This window comes from Mus musculus, chromosome 2, assembly GCF_000001635.26.
Source record: "Mus musculus strain C57BL/6J chromosome 2, GRCm38.p6 C57BL/6J".
In the NCBI taxonomy this organism is placed as follows: Eukaryota; Metazoa; Chordata; class Mammalia; order Rodentia; family Muridae; genus Mus; species Mus musculus.
This window is the reverse complement of record NC_000068.7, coordinates 167605659-167632042: the sequence shown is the minus strand read 5'-3', so window position 1 is coordinate 167632042 and position 26384 is coordinate 167605659. Positions and strand designations below refer to the sequence as shown.

At 52.3% G+C, this 26384-nt stretch overlaps 1 protein-coding gene and 1 long non-coding RNA gene across 11 annotated transcripts in view; one reads left to right on the top strand and one right to left on the bottom strand.

The window, feature by feature from the left end:
• Window positions 1-22: 22 nt before the first annotated feature.
• On the top strand, window positions 23-24404 carry Ube2v1 (ubiquitin-conjugating enzyme E2 variant 1). Of its 4 annotated transcripts, NM_001311131.1 has the most exons (5): window positions 38-103; window positions 2755-2873; window positions 14066-14214; window positions 21614-21739; window positions 22796-24404. In NM_001311131.1, the coding sequence occupies exons 2-5, from the start codon at window positions 2774-2776 to the stop codon at window positions 22940-22942; spliced, it is 522 nt and encodes a 173-aa protein (NP_001298060.1). In that variant the 5' UTR covers window positions 38-103; window positions 2755-2773; the 3' UTR covers window positions 22943-24404. The 4 variants fall into 4 exon arrangements, with proteins under 4 accessions (XP_006500077.1, NP_001298060.1, NP_075719.1 ...); XM_006500014.4 differs by lacking the exon at window positions 21614-21739 and having other exon boundaries at window positions 23-103; window positions 22796-24197; NM_023230.2 differs by lacking the exon at window positions 2755-2873.
• Gm11476 overlaps window positions 24193-26384 on the bottom strand; it is a 54539-nt gene continuing 52347 nt past the window's right edge. For 4 of the 7 annotated variants that reach the window (XR_866988.3, XR_866986.3, XR_866987.2 and 1 more), the window contains one exon: window positions 24193-26244. This is a non-coding gene — a long non-coding RNA (predicted gene 11476). The remainder of the gene's footprint in view (window positions 26245-26384) is intronic. The other 3 variants (XR_866991.2, XR_375262.4, XR_866990.3) reach the window with 2 other exon arrangements.

Sequence of the window (26384 nt, the reverse complement as noted above, 5' to 3'; positions counted from 1 at the left end):
CTGCGCCTGCGCACTAGCGCCCGGAGAAAAACTCAAGGGGGGGTGAAGAAGGGGCCGGCCTTCGAGCGACAGCGACGCAAGATGGCAGCCACCACAGGCTCGGGTGAGCGGGGGCGCCGGGCGTGCTGGCGGACGGGGCGCGGGCTCCCTGGGCTTGGTCCCGGTCTAGCGGAGGCCATGGTGGCCGGGACAGGGCTCCGCGCTGTCCCTGCGGCTGCGTTTGGCTGCTCGGCCGGGCCTGGGACCATCAGGCGGCGGCCGGAAGCCCGGGCGGGGGCAGCCGGGCCGTGGGCGGTGCGGCCAAGCCGGAGGCTCGGGCGCCTCCGGGGGGCGGGGGGTGGGGGAGAGGCCGGCAGAGGGGCCGAGTGTGCTCGGGAATGCCCGGGCGAGGTCCCGCTGGGAGCTGGCCCGGGCGACTGGGAGCCGGGAATGCCCGGCGGGGGTACGCGGGCGCAACCCTAGGGAACACGCACGGAGCCTCGCGGGCCGCAGGCGAGGCCGCCGGGGCCCCGCGTCAATTTAGGGTCGGGGCTGCTCTCATCGTGGTGGTCGCTTCCCAGGGAAATCCGGGCACCTGCACGGGCTGAGCCCGGGCGTTCTGCCGTGGGAGCAGGCCTGGGTTGCAGAGACCAGGGATAGGTTTCAGAAGGCGCGCTGGGAGCCGAGCGCCGCGTTGGATGGGCACGAGCAGGTGCCTAGGAAGCCCTGGTGTGTGTGTCGGGGGGTGGGGTGGGGTCTGTTGGGGCGTGTCGCCATTGGGAAGGCTCCTGCAGTGGGGAGAATGGGATGGGGTGCAGTCCCGCAGATGCTGCTTTTAGAGAAGAAAAACCTCTTCCTGCGGGGAGCGGATGGAGGAAGTGCCTGTCACTCCTAATCCTTCTGCGAATTGGGGGAAAATATGTGGGTTCAACTCAGAAACTCTCCATTATCTGGATGGGTAGGAGAGGAGCAGTGAAATGAGAGCCCTTGGATCAAATGGAAGGGATAGCAAGAGGGTAAAGGGGATGCTCTTAGGGGAGAAGCTCTTGTCGGTCTCTGATGGGCTAAGAAGAGAAGGCCAGATGGGGAGACCCGAAGGGTCTGCTGCCTTAGAACCGGCAACCTGTACTTGATTATGAGCCATGGACTCTGGCAGGCTAGAGAAGGTGGAGTGGGTTTGGTGAAGGAGATCCCCCGGGGTCTGGGAAGGCATGGGAGTCTGCTTTTCCAATGAAGGATTCAGGAGAGAGTGGGTGCTCCCTTCTGGTGTGGGGCTATATCCTCGGGAGTCTGTTGGTGGAGGTGAGCAAGGGGTAAGGACAGGCCACCAGCCTAGGCACTGGTGTTTTGGGGCTGTGAGGCCACCAGAGGAGATGTTGTGGGGTGGGAAGCAGAGAGGTGCTGCCTGCAGTGACCCACCACACAGTGCCTGGTGTGTCCTGGAGAAGACTGCGGAGCCAAGTCAGTCCATTTCCTGACAAACACATGGCGGTGGGCACTTGGGAAGACCCAGTCTGCCACAGGCTGTACTGGGGTGGGATGCAGGGTATCTCGCAGAGAGGTGCCAGGCAGCCAGTACTGGGGTGGCCCTACCAGTCAGCACTGCTTGTCCTTGCTTTAGGACATCTCAGGATCCGGTTTGACAGCCACTTCTAACTTCTGAGGCCCTGCCCGTGCCTCAGGAGTGCAGATAGAAACAGCAGCTCAGCAGCAGCTGCTGTGTACAGAATCCAGAAGAGTTTGGGCTGGGTGAGGCTCAGTGCTAGAGTGATCTGACCAGCAAGTCGGAGGCCCTGGATTCCATCCCTAGCTCCATGAAAAGAAGGAAGCGCACATAGCACAGCTTAGATAGCATAGGAAGGCTTTAGGGAACCCAGAAACAGGCGTTCCTCAGCGCCTGTCTAGTCCACAGATGGTTCCTGGGGCCTCTTGTGTCCTGTTACTAGTAGCAGACAAGGTAGACAGAGCACTGTCTTTAGGTTTCATTCAAACCAGACAGAAGGCCATTCAGGATGGAAATAAAGTGACTCCAAAAAGCAGGAAGTGCTCTGAAGAAAATTGTGTGCTGTGATGAGCGAGTCTGATGAGGAGGGGGCAGGCTTCTCTCAGGGCCAACCCTGGAACTGAGACCAGTGGTGGGAAGAGCAAGGCCTGTGGCCGTGGGAAAGTACCATCGGTGCGGTGGGGACACTTGTGTTGAAAGATGAGATTAAAGGCCATGGGGCAGTAAGGTGGCCCAGCAGACAAAAGGCCCTTGGCGAGCCTTGGGACCTGAGCTTGATCTCCACATGGTTGGAGGAAAGAACGGCTTCCACAGTTGCCCGCCGCCCTCCACTTGTGCCCCTCCCGTAACAAAGGACCTTAGTAATGAGATGGAGAGAGAAGACTTTGGGCTTTACTAAGTGCAAGGGGGAGCCATGGAACAGATGCCTGCTATGAGCAGCATTGAGTGTTTGGTTGATGAATGAATGAATGCCTTGAAGAGAATGATGAATGGTGAGCTCTGACTTGAGCCCCAAGGCATCAGGAGACTGCAGTGGTGAGAGTGGAAGCAGGACCTTCGTTAAACTTGGTGCTTAGTCTCCTCTCCCTGCTACAACCTTCAGGTGTGCTCAGGCCTTGGGCCGCCTGTAGACTGAGCCTGGTCATTAATCTGTGCCCTGGTTACCAGGAAACCACTGTGTGGCCTTGGAGTCCTGTGACGCCCAGCTCAGGTGGTATGGTCACTGCTGCTGGCATCTTCCCACATTGTTCGCTGTTGTAATTTTGGCGCAGGTCTCAGAGAGGAGCTGAGATGAGCCCACTACAGCCACTCAAGATGTCTACAATTGAAGGGACGTCTCTCCTGTGTGTCCAGGACTGCAGGATGTCAGACAGTGGCCCTTGGCTGCCAGGTCGTTCCTCTCATCCAGCAGCCCACAACGCTGTGCTGCCCAGAGCTGACAATTAACCAGACACCAAGTGCCAGAGTGACAAGCCCTGGCAGGGTGCCACTGTAAATATACACGCAGGGGTGTGGCCTCATGCACACATTCAGCTTCTAGAAATGTCACCATCTGGGTGGTTGAGATTGGGTCTTTCCTTCCACTCAAGGGTGTTCCCCAGACAGCTGGGGATGGGAGATGAGAACTGAGGCCCTGTAATAGGCCCCAGTTCCCACAGGTCTTACTGTGAGCTATCTTGGGTCCCTTACAACCAAGAACCCTTTCTCCTTCATGGCCTGCTTTCTGGATAGCTACTTCTGAATGTGCTCAGCCTGAGAGCAGAAGCCAGGACCCACAGTGGGGCCAGCTTGGTGAGCGAGTGCAAGTAGGATTTCTTTGTTTTTGCTGTTATAAGATGGGATATTATGCAGCCCAGGCTGCTCTTGAACAGTGTGGAGTTGAGGATGCCTTTCGACTTGCCTCTGGTCCTCCTGCCTCCATCTCATAAGCGCTGGCATCATAGGGATGTGCTGCCTGACACCTACTGTTGTATCGAATTCCTGTCTGGCAGTGGTGGCACACACCTTTTATCCCAGCACTTGGGAGTCAGAGGCAGATCTCTGAATGCCAGAGATCAGGTCAGCCTGGTCTGCATATAGTTCCAGGACAGCCAGGACTGCAAAGGAAATCCTGTCTTGACAAACCAGAGAGTTGCCAAGTAAGGAATGCAACAAGGTGGCTCACTGGTTAAGAGCACTTGCTCTTCTAGAGGATCAGAGCTTTGTTCCCAGCATCCACACCTGGCTGCTCACACTCATAATCATACACACAGATGCATGCTCACACTCACATGTCATACACACATACATGCTCACACTCACAGTCATACAGATCCATGCTCACATTCATGTTATCACACAGATACATGCTCACATTCACAGTCATACACACAAATACATGCTCGTGCTCACATATCTTACAGACAGACACACACACACACATATGAATAAACACAAAGATGGATCCTTAGAATTGCTAAGTGAGTTTTCACGGGGCTTTTGCCCCATCACTCTTAATTAAAAGGCTGAGAATGGAGTTTATGTAGCGTATTTGCCAAGCTGGCCCTTGGTTTGGTTCCCAGCATCAAAAGAATAACAAAATCACCTCCACCTTCCCTCCCTCTGTCCCTCCCTCTGTCTCGAGTTGAAACTACCAAGGTTTGATGGCCGCAGAATGAATACAAGCTGGGCATCCTTGGTCTAACCCTGAAAGGCCATAGCAATGCCTAGAGTACTGTGTGGGGTGAGATGACCCCCCCCCCCCCCAAGAGGTTCTCTCTGTAACCCTGGCTGGCCTGGAGCTCACTGCATAGACCTGCAGTCCTCAGACTCGGGCCTGCCTCCGCCTCTCGAGTGAGTTCTGTGCCCTTGTGAGTAGTTGACATCTGCTGAGCTGGGACCTGTGTGTCACACACAGGGTAAGTGGGTCCTTGTCCTCATCTGTGTGCAAGCCGCCTTGTGAGAGGAGCTCACCCTGTAGTCTAGCCTGGGGGCACAGGTGTGTGGCCTTGCACTTGATGGGCTGGTGTAGGCTTGCGCATGCTCTCTCTTCCTGGACCTCTTGGGAAGGGGTCGGGCTGCCGTGATGAGTTCTCTGCCCAGATGTGTGACTCAGGCATGCAGAGGAGACAGTGTCTGACAGGATGATGCAGAGGTGTGGAGCTCACAGTGGTGCAGCCACAGAAGGGGGGGACGGGGTGCAGTAGCTCCTTCCTGGGCTGGATGTCCAGCTCACTCTGTCACTGAGCCCTGGCACACTGAGCTGTAAAGAGTGACAGCTGAATGGGGGCTGGAGCAATGGCTCAGCACTGGCCTCCCTGGGTTCCCAGCACCACAACTGCCTATCACAGGAGTGCAGGAGACCCAGCTTCCCCTTCTGACTCCGTAGGGCGCCAAGCACACATGGTAACTTACATACAAGCAGGCAGCACATTTACGTACATAAAGTAAACCTTAAAACAAAGAGTAACAGGTTCCATGCTAAGTTCTGCCTAAGTCAGGCCCGTCACATTGCTGGGCTGCCCTCGGAGCTGCTCATTGTGAGTTCCCAGAGGAGGACGTCTCAGGCTGGCTGGAAATGAGCATAAGTCGTGTGTCCGCTGTCCGTTTCGGTAATGCTGCATCCAGGGCACCTTTCAGGTCCTGTCAACTTCTGAAGCTGAGCCTTAGTGCAGGCTGCTACGCACCCTGAACAGCAGCTGGGCTCCAGGCCCCTCTGCTGTGCCTGCAGTTTGCCAGAGCTCTGCTTTTAATCCCCAGTCCTCCAAAGAAGATTGTATTTTAATTTTATTTTTTGTTTATTTATTTTGGTGTTTTTTTTTTTTTTTTAAGCCAGGGTTTTTTTTATGTAGACTTGTCTGTCCTGGAGCTTGCTTTGAAGACATGGCTGTTGTTTATTATTTTTGAGTCAAAGTCTTACTCTTTAGTTCAGGCTGGCCTGGAACTTGTGGCAATCCTCCTGCCTCAGCCTCCTTTTTTTTTTTTTAAGATTTATTTATTTATTATATGTAAGTACACTGTAGCTGTCTTCAGACACCCCATAAGAGGGCATCAGATCTCATGTGGTTGCTGGGATTTGAACTCAGGACCTTCAGAAGAGCAGTCAGTGCTCTTAACCGCTGAGCCATCTCTCCAGCCCTCCTCTTTTTTTTTTTGTAATTTTTAAAAAAAGATTTATCATGTATATACATATATGTGTGTATGTGTGTGTGTATATATATATATATGTATACACACACACACACACACACACACACACACACACACTGTAGCTGTCTTCAGGACACCAGAAGAGGGCCATTACTAATGGTTGTGAGCCACCATGTGGTTGCTGGGAATTGAACTCAGGACCTCTGGAAGAGCAGTCAGTGCTCTTAACCTCTGAGCCATCTCTCCAGCCCCTGCCTCAGGCTCTTAAGTGCTGCAGTTACATAACTGAGTAAGACCCATTTTTAGTCAGGGTCTTACTGTGCAGTTCCAGCTGACCTCCAGCTCAGACTCATCTGTCTCTGCCTCCCAGGTGCCACCACACGGATTTTGTTTTGTTTTTGAGACAGGGTCTGTGTGCCTTGTGTGGCCTGCACTCAGATCTGCATGTCTCATCTGGCTGGCATGCTTGCTTGGTTGTGTCTCATGAGCATAGACTGACCTCTAACTTGACTTGTAAAGGAGAGGATGACAAAGAACTCCTGGTCCTCCTGCCTCTACCTGCCAAGTTCTAGGATTACAGGCACACAGCTACATCTGACTCCTGATGGTGCTGGGCTCTGAATTTCTGACGCCAAGCTTACACAGTGAGCCAGCTCCCCCTTTCTCCTGTCTGACATTTTGTTTGGAGTCATGCTGTGTAGCCTTGGCTAGTCCTGATCTCAGCAGCCTCCTGAGGGCTGAGGTTGCAGGGGTGGTCACACCCCAGAGTCATCTCTGTGCTTCGCGTCACCGTGCTAAATGTCTCCCGGGGGCACCATGTGAGACTGTCAGCCTGCTTGGTGCCTGCTTTTCTTTTGGGGGGTTGGCATGTGTTCCGGCATGCTTATGGAGGTCATGGGACAGCTTGGTGCACTGGGTGTTGGTTCTTTCCCACTGTATTGGTACCAGAGGTGGAGCCCTGACCCTCTGAGCCATCACACTCATACCTGCATTTCTATTGTTTTCTGGATTTTTTGTTTGTTTTGTTTTGTTTTGTTTTACTGCATTTTAGTCTGTGTGTGTGTGTGTGATTGCATGTACCACGTCATAGGGCTGGGGGTCAGAACTTGTATGCGGTGACTCTCTTGCTGCGGGGTTTCTCCAGGTGGAGCTCAGGGAACCAGGCGTGACAGCCCTGTGCGTCTAATTTTGAGCCCATGGAGTTTGAACTCACGCCCTGAGGTTCATGGCACTGAGGTGCCTTAGGCCACGAGGATTTCCGTGCTTTGTGACTGCTGCGGCAATAGCTTACTTTAGCTTCCGTACAGTTTCTAAAGTTTGGGGCAGCAGTAGAGCACATTTGTGAGTTCTACTCTGCAGACCCCTTGCAAGAGGTGGGTCCTGTCCTCTGGAGGCAGTGCTTGGAGAGGCTCTGGGCTCCAGCCCAGCACAGAAAAGAGGCTTTTTCTTGAGAGGTTTGGTGGGGAACCAGTTTGCCCTAGTTTATAAACAGAATAAGCAAGTGGGTCTGGCCCCTAGACAGCTCAGCTGCTGGAGAGACAAAGGCAGCACGGGCAGAAATTGGAGGCTCGCTCAAGTACAGAGGCAGGCAGTTGAAGGCCGTCCTGTACAGTTGAGTAAGGTACTGTGTTAGAGAGCTTCAGTGGCAGGGGATTTGCCTGGCATGTGCCAAGCCCTGGGCAATACCCAATATGGTGGCTACCCCCTCCCTCCAACATTAAGTTTCCCTCAGATTCCTACTTTTTTTTTGAATGGGGAAGGATTGTTGGAACCAACCATGGCAGCGCACACTTCTAATCCTAGCAGTCTGGAGGCAGAGGCAGGTGGATCTCTGAGTTTGAGGCCAGCCTGGTCTACACGGTGAGTTCAGGACAATCAGAGCTGCACAGAGAAGTCCTGTCCTTTTTTTTTTTTTTTTTTTTTTTTTTTTTTAAGATTTATTTATTTATTTATTATATGTAAGTACACTGTAGCTGTCTTCAGATGCACCAGAAGAGGGCATCAGATCTCATTACAGATGGTTGTGAGCCACCATGTGGTTGCTGGGATTTGAACTTCGGACCTTCGCAAGAGCAGTCGGGTGCTCTTACCCACTGAGCCATCTCACCAGCCCTTTTTTTTTTTTTTTTTTTTTAAGATTTATTTATTATTATATGTAAGTACACTGTAACTGTCTTCAGACACACCAGAAGAGGGCATCAGATCTTATTACAGATGGTAATTTGAACTCAGGACCTTTGGAAGAGCAGTCAGTGCTCTTAACTGCTGAGCCGTCTCTCCAGCCCCCACCCTGTCTTAAAAAACTAAAAAAAAAATGGCCAGGCAGTGGTGGCGCACACCTTTAATCCCAGCACTTCGGAGGCAGAGGCAGGTGGATTTCTGAGTTCAAGGTCAACCTGGTCTACAGAGTGAGTTCCAGGACAGCCAGGGCTACACAGAGAAACCCTGTCTCGGAAAAAAGAAAAAAAAAAAAAGTTAAAAAGCTGAGCCAGGTGTACTGGCACATACCTTTAGTCCCAGCACCAGGACAGCAGCAGCAGGTAGATTAGAGTTCAAAGCCATCTTGATCTATATAGCAAGTTCCAGATCCTGTCTCAAAAGTTAAAATAAGGCTGGGGGCTGGGAATGGATTGCTGGGGAAGGGCTCTCATGCCAGAACAGACATCCTGAGTGCCACGGACCTGCTGTGGCACACAAAAGAAGTAAAATGTAGCCATTGTAAAAGCTACCAGATTTTACATCCAAAACCAAAAAACCCACACCTCAGATGACTGAGTGTGCTCCAGAGCCTGGTGACCTGAATCCAGTCCCCACGATCTATGTGGCAGTAGAAGAGAACCGACTCCTGGCCGTTGTCTTCTGACCTCAAGTGCATCACGGTGCACACAAAATAAGAAAATGTAACTGAAAGACAAAACCCTGAACTTGGGCCAGGGAGGTGGCTCCCGATGCAGGCATCTGCTGGGTAAACCTGGGGAAGTGGGTTTGATCCCCAGACCCCAGGAAAGAGAGAATTGTGCTTACAAGGTTGTCCTCTGACCTCCACACACAAAATGACCTCAGACATCCAGATAGCCTCAGTTGTCATCTGATGATGTCCAGTATTTTGGTCCTAGTCAAGGTAGGGCTCGAAGTATGGCCAGAAGATTCTGCTATCCATCCAGGAAGCTACCATGGTGTGCCAGACAGCTGGTCAGTTGTGTGTGTGTGTGTGCTGAGGGCAGGTTGAACGAGTCATATAGCTCTGTCTGAGAGGAGTGAGATAGTAGAAAACAGGCAGGAACAGAAAGAGAAAGCATCTGTGTGTGGGTGGGCAGGAGGCTCGGTCAAGGTGCAAGCTACAGAGCCCTGCTGGCCTCTGCAGTCAGAGGACCGACGAGTCTTGTTCATTCTGTTTGTATGTTATCTGGAATTCTGCTTAAATTTTAAAATCCTCACTAAGCATTTTGTAAGATTCTCAAACCAAACTAGGTGGGCACACCTATAATGTTAGGACTTGGGAGTAGAGGCCTGGGACCTGAGGGCATCCTTGTTATATAAGCTAACTCACAGCCAGCCTGGGCTATATGAGACTCAGTGTTCATACACACACACACACACACACACACACACACACACACACACACACACACACACACCAATAATATAATAATAATTAGGCTCCCTTTTAGTGAAGTGTTTCCTGGGTATGTTTTCAGGAATCTGTCAGTATCCTGTGAGACGGGTTTACCAGCACACATCAGGTACCTGCTGGAGAAGGCAGTGTGCGAGGTCACGTGTGGTCAGAGTGTCCGGTCAGCTCGCTGGAGCTGAGCAAGAGGCAAGAGGAGGGGTGTAGGCTGGGGAGGAAGAAGCTAGTGACTTGCCAGCTGTCCATGCCCTGGGCGAAAGCACCGTGACACAAAGGCTGAAGGAAGCCAAGCCTCCCCCGGAAGCCTGAAGGACGTCTACCGTGGTGCTGGCCACTTGTGATGAAGGCTCCGTGGAGCAAACCTGGCTTGGCTGTGCTGAGAGGCTTGTGGTGCCCTACAGGGAAACGATGGTGTCCTGATCACGTCCTTGGAGAACAGGCAGGGGGAGTCAGGCAGAGCAAGAGGCAGAGGTGGCAGGGTCCCCAGAAGTCCCTAGCGAGATGATGGTTGGGGTAAGAAAACCAACCGCACAGAGATGCAAGGAGGGATTGCCGACTGACTGAGATGGAGCCAGAAGAAGTGTTGGTGCCACATCCCAAGATTAGGAGTGACTGTGCTATTTGGGGATGTGTGCAGCAGGATCTGTTTGGAAGTGTTCTGGGTGCCTGAGGCCCCAGAGGCCGGGTGTCTGGGAGGGATGGCGTAGCATGGACATTGAGTCAGCTTAGTGTGAGATGTGGCTCAATGGAAGCACTTGAGCAGTTGGGTTGAGAGCTGAAGGGTCAGGCTCAGGGGCCAGGGTGAGTTTGGAGGCAGGAACATGGAACTGAGTGTGACATCTGGCCAGGAGCTGGGGTGCAACATCTCCTGCCATGAATGACCGGGGGAGTGCTCAAGTAGAGCCACAGTTGGGACTCCTGTGGGGACAGCCTGTGACTGCTGAGCTGGAGAGGGTATGTGTCAGGAGAGGTGCTCCACCATGGTGGCCATGTGCCACCACAGCCTTCCAGGCTCACTCCTTCTGCAGAGGTCAAGAGTATTGTGACCTCTGCTAGGCCAGGGGAAGGGAAGGGAAGGGCTCAGCTCCTGTAAACAGGCGGGGCCTGGCTCAGTGGGCACATGCACCCTGGCTTCAGTATTCACCCTCCCCTCCCCTTCCCTGTCCCCCTCTCTCCCCGCCCTCTCCCTCTGACACCCAGTCACCTCCTACTGTGGACCCAGTCTAGGGGAAAAATACTAATGCTGTTGGTGCGCTTGTGTGTGTGTGTGGGCATGCGTGCCATCATGTGCAGTCAGAGGAAAGTGTGTGCAAGTCAGTTCCCTCCTTCCACCCCACACTTCCGGGGAGAGAGCTGGTGCTGCCAGCCTTGATGGCAGGTGCCTCTCTATGCTGAAGTAGCTCGCTGTCCCCAGCCTGACCGGGAAAACAGCAGATTACTGAAGGAGGTCAAGTGTCATAGAAATGAGTCCCCACAAAAGATGGAGTCTGTCTTATGGCTGAAGGAAGTCTTCTATAAAAAACAGGAAGTGCCAAGGCTGGGCGATACCTTGGTGGAGTGGAGTACAGGTGCGCGCGCGCACACACACACACACACACACACACACACACACACACACACACACACGGCTGAGGCAAGAAGATGACAGGTCTGGATAATAAGGAGAGAATCACTAGCCTTGATTCTCAGAGATCTCACTGCCTCCTGGGTCCTTCCCAGCACTTGGGAAGCAGAGGCAAGTGGAGGCCATCCTGGGCCAATCGTGAGACTCTCTCTCTAATCGGAATTAGGTTTGACTCTTGTGTGTGCCGGCATACACACCGGCGCAGGATGCATGGAGCCACAGCGTGGAATACCTTCTCCTTGCTGCCTTGAGACACGGCCCCACTGAACCAGCAGCCCCCTGACTGTCAAGTGCTGGCTTGTTGGCAGATAGGCACGTGCTCCTACTCCCTGTTTTCTACATGGCTGTGTGGGATTTGAACTCAGGTCCTCATGCTTGCAGAGCAGGTGCCCTTGGCATTGAGCTGTCTCCCAGTCCTCCCTCTCATTTTTTATTTAACTCTGAGCAGAGTAATTGTGTTGTTTCCCTTTTGCCTGTGATGTCCAAACCTTGTGTTTACTGAAGGACGTCACCTCATATAGCCGAACAGTGCGGCTGGCTCTCCAAGATGGGACAGATGCTAATGATTCTGAGCCAGCGAGTCAAGCATGCTTTATGTTTCTGCTCTTCTTGTTTTTCCCCCAGTGACCACATTTGCTACTTAGTGTTTTCAGTCAAATGACTCTTTTGCTTGAGCTTGTCTTGGGGTGGCTCAGGTGGTGAGACCTTGTAAGACTGAGGACCGGGCTTTGAGCCTCAGCCCCCAAGTGGGAGCTAGACAGGCAGGCATGGTGGTACATGTCTGTGACCTAGGCATTTGGAGATGGGGACAGGAATCCTGGGGTTCACTGCCCAGCCTTCACAGTCTATGAGTGAGAACCAGCCACTGAGAGACCCTGCCTCAAAAACTGAGGTGGACAGCTCCTGAATAACAACACCCAAGGACATGCATGGACACGCATGGACACATGTGTGTGCACAGTTCTTTTCTTTTTTTTTTTTTTTTTTTTTTTTTTTCTTTTAAAAATTTGGTTTCTCTGTAGCCTTGGAACTTGTTCTGTAGACCAGGCTGCCTCAACCTCAGAGATCCAGCCACCTCTGCCTCTCAAGTGCTGGGATTAAAGGCGTGTGCCACCACTCCCAGCTTCCAACACTTTTTTTTTTTTTCGAGACAGGGTTTCTCTGTGTAGCCCTGGCTGTCCTGGAACTCACACTGTAGACCAGGCTGGCCTCGAACTCAGAAATCTGCCTCCCGAGTGCTGGAATTAAAGGTGTGCGCCACCACGCCCGGCCACAATTTTTTTTAAAAAAAGAAGCTTTCCCATTACTGTAAATGGGGTTAGGATGATGTTATTTGTCCTAAATAAATTCTGTGGTGCTGGAAATAGAAGCTGAGGCAGGTGTCTGCCAGGCTTGTGCTCTGCCACTGAGCTGAACCCCAGCAGTAGTGAAGTTGCTGTTGCTGCTGCTGGAGGAGGAGAGGAGAGGAGAGGGGAGGGTGAGACTAGGCCTTTCAACTGATGGGACCCTGTGCTGCTTTCTAGTCCAGGGAGCCACTCCTTTTTAAAATTTTTTTTTTTTTTTTTTTTGGTTTTTCGAGACAGGGTTTCTCTGTGTAGCCCTGGCTGTCCTGGAACTCACTCTGTAGACCAGGCTGGCCTCGAACTCAGAAATCCACCTGCCCCTGCCTCCCGAGTGCTGGGATTAAAGGCGTGCGCCACCACGCCTGGCTTAAAATTATTTTTATTTTATGTGCATTAGTGTTTTGCCTGCATGTATATCTGTGTGAGGGCACTGGATCCCCTGAAACTGGAGTTACAGAGAGTTGTGAGCTGCCGTGTTGGCGCTGGCAATTGAAGCCAACTGAGTCCTCTGGAAGAGCAGCCAGTGCTCTTAATTGCTGAGCCGTCTCTCCAGCCCCCGGGGAGTCGGTCATAACAGGAGCTGTGACACTGGAGGATGAAGCACTCCACTGCTCAAGTCACTCACGTTCCACGAGCAAGTCTGTCCCAGATGCTCGCACCAAACCTGTAGTACTAGAGTTGACCCTTTCTCACCGACCACAGGCCACCTGGAAGAATCCTTTCTGCTGGGGCCAGAGCCTGGCACATGGCCACTGGTCCTTTTCAGCATCCCTCACAACACCTGGGGTCACTTTGAGAACTCACTGGTCTCTCTCTCGTGGTCCTCTGTGCTGTCAGAGGCCTTTTCTGCTGACCTGTGTTCCCAGTTCCTCTTCTGGTTGGGCATCTGCACGTTGTTTCTTGGCACTAAGAAATGTCAGACCTGGAGACCTCCTGTCCCTTGAGCCACCCCTCATCTGTGCCTTTGTCTCACTTTTTCTTCAGGCCCTCAGCTGAGACCTGTTACCCCCTATCCTACACAGTTCATGTATTTATGTTTATCCCACTACTCTTCTGGGTGGAGGTTCAAGGAATACAGGCGCTGCTCCTTGCCTGTCTCCCAGTGTGTGGGCATGGCTGCCATGATGGCATAGGTGAGCTATATGCCCTGCACATCAGGAAGCCCAGGACATCCCAGGGCAGGGTCCTGGAGTCCGGCCAGATGAGCTAGTGGCCTGTGTAGATCCTAAGGTTTTTGTCAGGAAAAGTTGCAGGGGAGGCCAGGAGCAAGCCTCCCAGTGCCACTGCTGGCGTGGATTCCCTAAACCTGAGCTCTGTGCAAGATACCATGACATTGAGGTGGCTCAGGCGCCTGGTGTGGTTGTGGCGGTGTCTGGGCTGCCCTCATGGGCTTTGTGGCTAAAAAATAAACCAGAAGGGCCAAGGCTTACGGAGTGAAAAAGCCTCCTCCGCGCTCCTGCCTGATAGCTACTTGTGGGGACAGCATTTCATGAGATACAATGCTGGTGTCGCTAAGGCCGTCCCAGCCAGGAGCATCCCTAAGTCTCTGCAGCCTCCAAAATGTGTCATACCACGATTGCGTGAAAGGAAGTGCCGTGTCCCAGGCTGCGGTTGGCATTCCTCTCAGCCAGTGCTCAGAGCAAAGGGAGCAACAGCTAAACGGGGTGGGGCACTGGAGGGGCTGGGGTGGGTGAGCACCCCTCTGGCTCCCCATGGCTCGGTGCGTGTGAGGCGCCATTGCCAGCTGTGTACACAGCGTCCGCAGCACACACTGGTGATGAGCAGCTCCTCGCTGTGCTATCTTAGCCGTACACCTGGATTTGCTGGAACCTTGAATTTCTTTCCGTTTGTTTTAGGAGTAAAAGTCCCTCGAAATTTCCGACTGTTGGAAGAGCTGGAAGAAGGACAGAAAGGAGTAGGCGACGGCACAGTTAGCTGGGGTCTGGAGGACGACGAGGACATGACACTTACAAGATGGACAGGCATGATAATTGGACCTCCACGAGTAAGCACCAAGCTCCAGCTGTCACTGTCATCGAGTTAAGCTCACTGTGCCTTTCCTTAAAGCAGTTGGCAGACACTCACCAGAGGTGTTTGCTCAAGTGTGCTGTTTTTTCTCTGACCCATTTCAATTTATACATTTGAGCCCCTCTGATGCGCTTTAATCCTCTTTGGTAATCAAATCCTGTGTAGCCAGTAGTGTGGATTTACATGACAGTGTAGACTGTGGTCTTTGAGCTGCCGTCCCTCAGCTGAGTTCAAGACAAAGCAAGCACTTGGACAGCTACCATCCCAGCTTTGCTGTGCCTTTGTGTTCTGCCTGTCACTCAGGGCAGGTTCAAGTCCTGCCATCAGCTCTGCTGGGTCCAGAGGTATTTAAACCCAGGGCCAAAGAAGAGGGGCAAGCAAGCCTACAAGAACTCTGCTTAGTGAGGTCCTAGCCACTGTGTGTTTGAGGGTACATGGTTAGCCCTCCAAGAATTGTCACCCAGTGCCCACAAAGTCGTTGTCTCATCCTCCTGCGTAACCACATTCCAGGTCACAGGTGGGGAAGCTGACCCAGGGTGAAGTCACCTGCCCAGGGTCACAGAACTGGGTCTGTTTGCCAAGCCTGTTCTCTCTCCTCCCTGCCCACTGGTCACTGACACACTGCTGACAAGTTGAGTATTCATTAGTCAGCACTGAAGTGCTAGGGAGTTTACGACTAGGTACAGGAGAGAATACAGGAAGAGGGAAAGACCCTAAAAGGGACACTTCTGGAGATGAGCCTGAGTGTGCTGTGCCTATAGTGACAGCTTCCTTCCTTTTCAACAGCAAGGCACAGTGGAACTAAGAGGGCAGACACCTACCTCCCGCTCATTAGCATTCAGACATTTGAAGGTCACCTTTGAGGGTCATTGAGCAGCCTTGCACTTCACTCCTGCTTCCTAAGTCATCTTTGCAACTCTGATGCCGGTGCAAGAGTTAATGTATATACATTCCCCATTTCCTCCTCCCTGCACAGCAGTGTGCTGAGTCTCAGGACGTACAGGTAGATGGCTTTGCAGATGCTCTCCTTCCTCAGAGGATCCAGCCTCGAGGGAGATGGTCTCCTTAGAGCACCTGTGTGTGGGTCAGGGGGTACAGAGGCTGTGGACCTTGTGCCATCAGCTCTGTTGGATGCTGAGAGGCTCTGTGAGAACTAAACAAGAGCTTGCTATGGCCATAGTTACCCACATCCCAGCATGCAGTGGCAGAGGCAGAAGGACCGACCAGTCACTCTCAGTGATCTTTGCCACACAGGGAATTTTGGGCCAGTATGTATCCTTGAGACACTGTTTCAAAAGAGACAGATGGGCTGAAGACAGCTGGGTGGTTAATAGCACTTGTTATTCTTGCAGAGGACTGAGGTTCGTTCCTAGCACCCACCCATGTGAAGGCTCACAACTGTCACACATGAAGCACACACACACACACACACACAAGCAAAGCAAAAGGACACACAGAAATCTAAAACAGCTTGTAAATACTGTTGAAAATGTTCTGCCTAAATGTTCAGGCTAGGATTTCTACAGCACACTTTATAAACTCAGAAGGTGAGGCAGGAGGATTACTGCAAGCTCAAGGCATCTTGGACTACATAAGACCCTTTCTGTAACAAAAACTGTTTAGATTGTCCTGAGCTAGGCTTTATACCCTTTTCTAAAGGGGAGTGGGGCTCACTGAGCTGCTAGACACCAGATACTTTCCACGTGTCTATTGTACGGGCTTGCAGTGCAACCCGATGGAGAGGATCTACCTTAGGACCTCACAGATGCTTGCTTGCCAGGCAGCACGCCATGCCTCTGAAATACACTCCAGGCAGACCAGCCTGTCTTTTGTTTAAGACAAAGTGGTTGCTCAGACCTAATCCCAGCTCTTGGGAGGTTGAGGCAGGAGGATCACTATTGATTGGAGGGTAGCCTGGGCTACATATCCAGCTCCTGTCTCAAAAACAGAAGAGGAAGCTGGGCATGGATGGGACATGCCTTTAATCCCAGTACTCAGGAGGCAGGGGAAAGTAGATGTCTATGAGTTTGAAGCCAGCCTGGTCTGTAGAGAGAGTTCCAGGACAGCCAGGGCTGCACAGGGAAACCCTGTGTCCAGAGACTTAAGAAGAAGATCCTGCCTTGCAGACCTGGGTGCCAAAACCTTGGAATCCTCTTGTCCCAGGCTCCCAAAAGCTGGGGTCTAGGGCTGTGGACATGGCAGGCAGGTGCTCTACCACTGGGCTATGTCTGTTGGCCGTTTGTGTTTGCATCTGCTGGTATCCTGGAGCTGTGCTCGCAGGAACCTGTGATCTTCTGACAGGTGCTAGGCATCAACTGGGTCCTCTGCAAGAACAGCTAAGTCTGTGTGCTCCCCAAACCTTGATTTTTGAGATATAGTTTGATAATGTAGCACAAGCTGGCCTCAGATTCCACCCCTGAAGCACTGAGGCAGTGTGTCTCCTTGCCTGGCTTAGAGTGCTCTTAAGTGTGTAGTCCAGCTGGGTTAGTATTTGTAGTACCTACAGGAGGAGTCTGGGGAGCGAGCATGTGCTCCCACAGGCAGGGCGGGGTTGAAAGCTGGTGCTCCACAAGCCTGCCCTCCTCTTCATGCTCTGTAGCCCAGCACAGGGTAGCTCAGTGGGCGATGCACCTGTGCCAAGCCTGGCAGCCACTGTGAGTGAGTATGTGTAAGTGAGTGAGCTATCGAGCGAGCGTGTGAGAGTGAGTGAGCATGTGGGAGTGAGTGTGTGAGTGAATGTGGGTGAGAGTGAGTGTGGGTGAGAAAGCATGTGAGAGTGAGTAAATGTGGGTGAGTGTGAGTGAGCGTGTGAGAGAGTGTGAGAGAACGTGTTAGTGAGCATGTGAAAGTGTGTGAGAGTGACTGAATGGGTGAGAGAGTGAGGGAGAACGTGTGAGATGTAAGTGAATGTGTGTGTATGACTGAATGTGGGTGAGAGTGTGAGCGTGTGAGAGAGTATGAGTGAGTGTGTGAGAGAATGAGCATGTGAGAGTGAGTGAATGTGAGTAAGAGCATGTGAGTGTGAGTGAGCATGTGAGTGAATGTGAGAGTGTGAGAGCATGTGAGAGTGTGACTGTGAGAGAGTAAGCGTGAGTGTGGATGAATGTGGGTGAGTGAATGTGAGTAAGCATGTGTGAGTGAGCGTGTGAGAGTATGAGTGTGTGAGTGAATGTGGGTCAGAGTGAGTGAATGCCACCTGGCTAGCAAGGCCACCACAGTATCTGTCACTTGCCATTGGGTCATTTTTCATCACACTAAAGAACTGTTGGTGGCGATGTCGTCCCAGGAGCACCCTGAGCTTTCTTCCAGTAGAGCCACCATGGAGCTGCTGGCTGCCTGGTTGTCTTCACTCGTTGCTGTAGGCATTGGGACTGACGCTGGCGATGGTAGAGGGTCTGTGTGGATCAGTCCTCAGTTCTGTGCGGAATGTGCTAGGACTGGCCATGCCAGATGAGGTGGTAGCTGTTGGGCATTTTCAAGAGCTTGGGCTTGCTGGCAGTGTGTGCAAAGTGGTGTCCCCTGTCACTGGCTCTGTCCTGTTCTTCTTTTTTTCTTTCTATATGTTTATTTAATGTGAATACACTGTAGCCGTCTTCAGACACCCCAGAAGAGGGCATCAGATCCCATTACAGATGGTTGTGAGCCACCGTGTGGTTTCTGGGATTTGAACTCGGGACCTTTGGAAGAGCAATCGGTGCTCTTAACCGCTGAGCCATCTCTGCAGCTCCCCTGTTTTTTTCAAACCTATACCTTCATCGTCTTTTTGCTTTATGAGACATTTTAGAGTCTCACTGCAGCCCCGATTGACCTGGAACAATGATTCTGCCTCAACCTCCCAAAGATGAGGTTACTCGCCTCAGCGGCCACCCTGGCATCCCTATGATTTTGATTAACTTAGTCCTCTGAGGTAAAGAACGAGCTCATAGGAGCGACGACTTCTAGGTTCTTCATGTGATTGTGCTGCTTTATGGTTGCCTCATAGGCCATGTGCTCTGGAACTAAAAACCTACTGGGTGGGTTTGTTTGTTTGTTTGTTTGTTTGATTTGTTTGTTTGTATTTTACTTGGGGTCTTAATTACTATAGGCTAGTCTTGAACTTCTGAACTTCCTGTTTCCACTTCCACCTTGCTTTGACATATTTTTTAATTTTAAGATAGGATCTTATGGGGGCTGGAGAGATGGTTCAACAGTTAAGAGCACTGACTGCTCTTCCAAAGGTCCGGTCCTGAGTTAAATTCCCAGCAACCACATGGTGGCTCACAACCATCCATAAGGAGATCTGGCGCCCTCTTCTGGAGTGTCTGAAGACAGCTATAGTGTACTTGCACATAATAAATAAATAAATCTTTAAAAAAAAAAAAGGCTCTTAGCCAGGCAGTGGTGGCGTACGCCTTTAATCCCAGCATTCGGGAGGCAGAGGCAGGCGGATTTCTGAGTTCGAGGCCAGCCTGGTCTACAGAGTGAGTTCCAGGACAGCCAGGGCTACACAGAGAAACCCTGTCTTGAAAAACAAAAAACAAACAAACAAAAAAGATAGGCTCTTAACTTAGTCCTTACGAGGCTGGGGCTGACCCTGTCATCTCAAACTGGCAGAAATTTGCCCACTTTCTACCTCCCAGGTGCTGAGACCCTACAGTGTGTGTGTTAGTTAGCAACATGGTTTTATAGAGAGAGAGGTGGCTCAGTGGTTAGGGTGCTTGCCGCTCCAGACGACCAGAGCTCCATCCCCAGCATCCATGCTGCCCACTGCTGTCTGCGGTTACAGCAGCTCCAAGGCCTCTTCTGGCCTCTGTGGACATGTATGCACAATCAAACTGACACACATAAGTAACGTGCTCACATTTATGTGTTCTTTTTTTGGGGGGGTGGGGGAGAACTTTCTCAGAAATCCACCTGCCTCTGCCTCCCGAGTGCTGGGATTAAAGGCGTGCGCCACACATTTATGTGTTCTTGTGTGTGTGCGCGTGCATTACAGTGAACCTGTGGAAGTCAGAACACTGAAAAGTCTGCTCTCCTTCCCACCCTGTGGATCCCAGGAAGAGAGACCCAAGCCAGGCAGCTATACAGCTGAGCCACACACTGCGCACTTGTGCTCTTTATAGCCCTGCCAGGGCTTGAACTTAGATATCTTACATCAGCCAGCTGAGCCTCAGTCACGGGCCTGTACCACTGGGCCCAGAGTTCCAATTGAGTTTTGCTAGAGTTTTGTGTGTTTGTGTGTGTTTGTTTGTGTGTTTTGTTTTGTTTTCAAGACAAGGTCTCTGTGTGTACAGAACTCAACTGTAGACTCAACTGTAGCCTCTACCTCCCGAGTGCTGGGATTAAAGCGGGGAGCCACCACTGCCTGGCTGCTCTGCCTCCTCCCATGAGTGGAAAACTAGCGTGAGGCGCTCTATGCAGCTGTCTCGGGCAGTAGCCCAGGCTGGCCTCATCTTGCTGTGAACCTGCTGCCTTCCAGGTGGTGGCTTCTCAAGCCTGGGTGGGCACCTGCTGCACTGAGACAGGGGTCTGCGCATGCCGGGCGGGCGTGCAGAGGATGAGGCGTGTAGGTGTGTTGGTTTAGGGTATTCTGCTGTGATGGGGAGGGACCCTAGCCTCCTGTGTACATTCAGCACACGCACTGCCCTCGAGCCACACCCCAGCGCTGGCTTTCTGAAATAGGGCCAGTCTTTTACGTAGATGGCATTTTGTTTGCATGCATTGTTTATGTACCATATACGTGGCTGCTGTCCACCAGGGCACCACGTCGCCTGGAACTGGGGTTATAGATGGCTTAGAACAGCCAGTGCTCTCAGCTGCTCCCCAGACCCCTCCCTCCCTTCCTCCGTCCCGCTCTTCCTTGTTTGTTTGTTTGTTTGTTTGTTTGTTTGTTTGTAGGGCCTCACTTTAGAGCTCTTACCTGGAACAGTGAACTTTGGCAGCCTTGCCTTGGCTTCTTTCTCCTGGGTGCTCCTGGGGGTTGTAAGTTTTTATGGACCCTGTGCTGGGGGCTGAGGGGCTAATCCTGCTTGGGATACCTCAGCAGATGTGAACCCACAAGCTATGAGCAGCATTCCTCCACCCAGACACCCAGACCCTATAGCCGAGTTCTGCTGTGCGTGCTAGATGGATGATGGGTGGCAGCACTCTCAGAGGCGGGGAAGGGGAGCGTGCGTGCGTGCGTGCGTGCGTGCTTGAAGAAAGTCTTTGAGCTGGCTTATCTTGGCTTGAGAATGGTTTACGTAGGTGAGTTCTGGAGGACCTGAACCTGATAAGGGGATGTTTAGGCTGTGTTCAAGGGTTTTAAAAAGACCTTGAGACCAGTAGGTGTCACTGTGTGCATAGGAGCAACTGCTTTGTGTGCAAGACTCCTAAGGAGAGGGTGCCCCCTGCCTGATAAAGAGGCGTGGCCCCTGGTCCAGGGCACAGGTCCCATGTGGAAGGTCTCTGCAGTGTTGTCTTTAGGCACAGTCACAGAGTAGGGTGCTTGCAGCCAGGTGTTCAGGGCTGTGTGATGTTTCCACTCGGGGTGGATGTTCCACACATGATTGGGCTGGGCCAGGCACAATTTGCTGTTGAACATTACAGGTGCTGGTGTGGGCCTCACTTTCCTGTGGGTCTCTTTTTGTTTGTTGGTTTGGTTTGGTTTTTTTGAGATAGGGTTTCTCTGTGTAGCCCTGGCTGTCCTGGAACTCACTCTGTAGACCAGGCTGGCCTCAAACTCAGAAATCCATCTTCCTCTGCCTCCCAAATGCTGGGATTAAAGGCGTGAGCCACCACGCCCGTCTTCTTATGTATCTCAGTGAAGAGATGGTTGGATGGTTGGCTTTGTAACTGTGGGTAGAGGTCAGCAGACACCTTTTGTAGTCTTCCTCCTTCTGCTTTGACAAGCTTGCATGACAAGCCCCTTACCCTCTGAGCCATCCCCACAGCCCTCAGCAGTTGGTGTTTTCATTTATTCGCGATAGTGATATTCATAGCCCAGACTCCTAAGGCCTTCAAGGTCACTGTGTGCCTGTGGATGATCCTCAGCTCGTGGGGTCACAGCTGGGTACCATCACGCCCAGACACAGTTGACCTTTCAGAGTTGATGCTGTCCCTGATGGTCTGGTGCCTCAGCTGCCTGGCCTTCTGCTTCACTCACTTGATGCTGGTGGCATCTTAGGTCACCATGACTACATAAGAGAAAGAATGCTCTGAGGGCAGATGGCATATGCTACAGAAGTGGCCTCAGGTCGGACTCATTGACACTTAACCCTAGTTTCCTCCTGTGTCTGTCCTGTGCTTCCGTCTCTGAGGCACCCACGACAGGCAGTCTGGGGCAACGGTGTCTCCCAGGTGTTGGAAGCTGTACCTCTCTTAGGTCTCTGTAACTTGTCTCTATTCCTTTTTTCCAGACAATCTATGAAAACCGAATATACAGCCTTAAGATAGAGTGTGGGCCTAAGTACCCAGAGGCACCCCCGTCTGTAAGATTCGTAACAAGAGTCAATATGAGCGGCGTGAGCAGTTCGAATGGAGTGGTGAGTCCCCCACTGCCTGCCTGTAGGTTATCACGGTGCGCTTGTGTCTGCAGCGTTGGGCAGGGCCGCTCCATTGTGGCTTGTCACTGCAGGAGCCCTGCACTGGCTGTCAGCCGGGCGTGGTGGCGCACACCTTTAATCCCAGCACTTGGGAGGCAGAGGCAGACGGATTTCTGAGTTTAAGGACAGCCTAGTCTACAGAGTGAGTTCCAGGACAGCCAGGGCTACACAGAAAAACCAAGAAAAAAAGAGTGTTCAGTGTCCATGGCACCATGAGGTAGAGTTGGGAAGTTGGGGCTGAGGCAGAACTATTCCCATATCTTTACCTCCTGTGTCCTGGCCCCTGCCATGGGATATTTTTTAATACTGTTTGCTTGTGCAGCCCTGGCTGGCCTCCACCCATGGCAGCCCTCTGTCTGAGCCCCTGCATTAGCGTTGTCCATGGCCTTGAAGGCCTGACCTTGAGAGGTCAAGGTTGCAGCGCTGTCTACAACTGCAGCCCTCTGTAGAGCTCAGGCCTTACACAGGCTGGCCACACCTCGGCTGTAAATCCCCAATCTGTGTCTTGCTTGCTAGAGGCTTGGAGGCGCTGTGCCTGTCCTGTCCTAGGAGTCTTCAGAAGATGGGCCAGAGAAGTAGAAATTAGCATTCCTGCCACTTGTCCTATGTTGTTCTGTGTTGGAGCCACTTGTCCTATGTGTTACTGTGTCGGAGCCACTAACTCCTTAGTGACCTAAGAGACCTGGGCACCATGGCTGCTCTTGCTACCTGCCCCACCCTGGGTACACATTGGAGAAAGGACAGGGCATGGGCGCCAGGTGCTTGTTGGTCAGGATGGGCCCAGTTTGGCCAAGTTAAGTCTCCCTGTGTGCCTCAGGCTCTGCTAGTTTTCTTCATGCCAGGACCCAGAAAAAGGAGGCAAGACTGTCTGCAGGAGGGCAGCTTGGCCCAGCCCATGGGTTTGATGGGCCTGTGGGCTGGGCATATCAGCCCCGGGGAGGGCGGGAAGGTTTTGCTGCTGAGTCTACAGTAATGTGTGCATTTGCCTCTGCGCAGGTGGATCCGAGAGCCACGGCAGTGCTGGCAAAGTGGCAGAACTCCCACAGCATCAAAGTCATCCTGCAGGAACTGCGGCGCCTGATGATGTCAAAAGAGAACATGAAGCTGCCACAGCCGCCGGAAGGACAGTGTTACAGCAATTAGTCACCAAGGCCCCGGCCTCCCCTCCCCATCCAACCCAAGTCTTCATTTTCCACAGTAGTGAATTTTCTAGATACATCTGTAGACCTCAAAGTACCGGAGAGGAAGCTCCACTCAGCCTTCATCCTGAGACACTGTTCTGATACTAACTTCTCGTCCATTTGAAATACCTAAGTTGTGCTGTGTAACATCAACTGTTGAGTGTAACCGCTGTCTGCCTGGTTGAACTTCTGGGATCAAGAAGGTGTTGAAATCGGTTTCCTGTGGGAGCGGTGGGCACAGCTAACGCAACTGTGAACAGACACGTCACACAATCACCTGCTGCTGGCCCTTGGCCTGGGTCTGCCTTTGCCCGCCCCGCCCTCCGCCACAGCTGTGTGGTGGCCCTTAGAATAGATGGGAAGGCTTCAGGTAGCAGTTGTGGGACTGACTACTGCTGGGCTTGGGGCGCTTTGGCTGCACCCCTGCTTCTTAAGTCTTAAGTGATGCCCCATCCAAGCCATGGTCCCCACTCCTCCACTCCCACCCTTGGCCAAAGCTTAGATTGTAACCCTCCCCTCCCTCTGAAATTGGCCGCGGGTGAGGAATTCAGGGCTTCCCGTGTCCCCACCTTTATCAAGGGGTGCTGCTTCCCCTCCTCAACTCCCCTGTTGCCCATCACCACCCAACACTTGCTGTGGCCAGAAGCCATCAGATGAGGTTGGAATTGCCTGGCCTCCCTCACTTAGCTCCGGACCACACTCACCTGCCACCAGCCTGGGAAGGGAGCGCCGGGTCCTCAGCCCTGCTGCCACCGTCAGCCCTCGAGCTTTGTGCTCAGGTCTAAGGTAAACAGCAGTCACAGGGCGACTCGGACCGGCCAGCGCTCAGGGTCCTTGGTGAAAAGATGCCTAGAGAAAGGCCATGCGGAGTCCTCAGTGCACACGGTTCTGAGTTGGTTCCTTTTCCCATCATTGCTTTGCTTTTACACATTGAAGAGGTTTGAACAGGGCTCTCGTCACCCTGGCCACCCATCGGGTCTGATGTGGAGCCTGACAGCTGGAGCACGAGGCCCTGACCCTGCAGACTCAGGTTTCAGTGTTGCTCCTCAGACCCTCTGCAGGGACCAGGAGGAGCTCTGTGTCCCCATGTTTGCAGATCATCTGCAGATCCGTGGGCCTGGCCTCCTGGCTCACTGCCACGCTCCCCACTCTGTTCAGGACCACTAAATGTTGAAATGTGGATGCATACCGAAATAAAGGCAATCCGTTGTGTTGCAGAGCTCGGTGGTTTTATTTTAAGCACGTGTGTGGCTCCACCTTCTGAAGCAGCAGCTATGAGGTCTAAAGAGTGGCTGGTGGGGCCTTTGATCTATCTGGGGCAAACTAGCTCTCCGGTAGGCACCCTGTAAGTCAAGCTTGACTGTCCATAAGCAACGTTCTGTCGTCGTCCGAGTCTACTATAATAAAAAAGTATGCTTTGATACAGGGCAGGCTGTGCCCTTCTTCAGCCTATTCAGTGGGGCCTGCCTGATGGCTGAAACCAGCACTTTACCTCTTAGGAAAACATTCAGGGTTCTCCAGCCAAGTTTAGGCTCTTCCCTCACTGTGCATGAGGGACAGACCTCTCGATACTTGGTGAGATGCAATGTCAGGCACAGTGAGGCAGGGTCTGGCTATTTCATAACCCTGGCTGTCCTGGAACTCACTCTGCAGAGCAGGCCGGCCTCCAACTCTCCAATTCTCCTGCCTCTGCTCCTAGGTGCTGGGATTAAAGGGCTGCTCTCCACTACAAGCCGAAACATAGCTGTTAAAGGCTCTTCAGGCGGGGAATTTGACCTAGAGACCCTGGGAAAAGCAAAGTGGCTGGTTGTGGTTGTACACACCTGTAGCCCTCCTCCTTAGGGGCGATGCAGGAGGATGAGTTCAAGACTCCAGGGAAGTATGTCCTCTTTGAGCCTCACAGGCCCCATGAATGACTAGTTAAGTCTAGCAGATCACAGCAAAATGGGTGTGGCGTAGGTACTTGGGTAAAAATGAAAATTGGTTTCCCCTTGCTTAAGTTGCCTTGGGGCACTCCAGCTGCTGGCTCCTTGGGGAGAGCCTGCACTGGTTGGACTCTATGCTAAAATTGGACGGATGTGTCATAGCTGTGATGTTGCAAACAAGAATTTCGATCTGATAGAGTGGCAGCTGTCTACCATACAAGGGGTGAGAGCAGGTCTGAATGTCTTGACTCAGGAGTTGAGCTTCATCCTGGAGATACACAGGCCAGCCTACAGCTGGGGCAGACATTCCCTCTGGCACATGGCGCAACAGGCTGCCCTCCAGAAGGCCCTGCCAGACCCCAGGTGCTTGGTGCTGGCCTGGGCTTGTTAGTTCACTGCCAGGTCACTTGGGGCTCCAGGCTGGGGTCTCCACTCAGCAGAGCTTGCAGACAGTACATCCTCCTTTGAGGGTGTGACCTCACGTGACCCCAGCATGAGCCCACAGGATCTGGCTTTTGCACTGTGGGGTCCACGTGGGTCCCTTGATGTCCAACAGCTGCAATGGCTTGGGAGATGGAGATCCTAGAGCCAGTCTTGTAGCTGCTGCCACCAGCTGTCACTGAGAAGCCACCGTGCACACACAGGTGTGAAGGTCTCATTCAACACCAACATTTTCCGTGGAAGTAAATTTTACATGCTGTCTCCCAGAAACCACAAGTCCGGTAGCCTACTGGTACATGGGCAACAGTGGCCAAGCCTGTAGTCTCTGTGGGGTACCAGGTCCTCCCACGATGTTTAATGTGTGTCCTTTGGCTTTTAGGGAGCCACAGTTCTAGGAGCTCTTTGAGGAACGCGCTATGGCCTCAGGAGCCTGGGTGCTGGCATTTGTGTTCCCGAGCGGCTGGGCAGGAAGCTGATGAGGACACCATCCACCTGTCCCCGTCATCACAGCTGCTGCTAAATGTCAGTCATGAGAAACCAGAAGTGTCAGTAAACAGAAGAGGTGTGTGGCGGGGGTCACTTTAGGATCATCTTTTTTTTTTTTTCTTTTTAAATTCCATATGCAATAGTGAGTCTCATTCTGACGTTTCACACGTTAGTGTGTCCTGATCATGTGACCTCCGGTTTACACTTATGCTTTTTGTGAGCGAGAGTCTCTTGTAGCTTCCCAGCAGATCCTGGGCAGACACAGCCAGACCATCCCCACTGGGACTAGCTTTATCTTGGGGCACTGCTTCTGGTTACCAGAGGCATTCAGTAAGGAGGAGTGATGTCACCTACCGTCAAGACCATGATAGTGACCCTTAGTTGACTGAGGTGTGGCAATGACGAGAAAAGCCTATCTCAAATGTGTAAAAAAAAAAAAAAATCACGTCAGGGTGGGCGTGTGGCTGAAGCTGACACATTCAGGCTCTATCACACCTGATAGGGACATATTTATTCCTATTGTTTGCCCCTCCTGCCCCACTGAGCGTCAGC

Bases quoted from the DNA above. Each gene is read 5' to 3' on its own strand.
- Ube2v1 (NM_001311131.1), top strand. From the start codon at position 2,774: ATGAGCCCACTACAGCCACTCAAGATGTCTACAATTGAAGGGACGTCT. The intron at 2,874-14,065 runs GTCGTTCCTCTC...CGTTTGTTTTAG, and splicing joins CAGTGGCCCTTGGCTGCCAG to GAGTAAAAGTCCCTCGAAAT. The intron at 21,740-22,795 runs GTGAGTCCCCCA...GCCTCTGCGCAG, and splicing joins TGAGCAGTTCGAATGGAGTG to GTGGATCCGAGAGCCACGGC.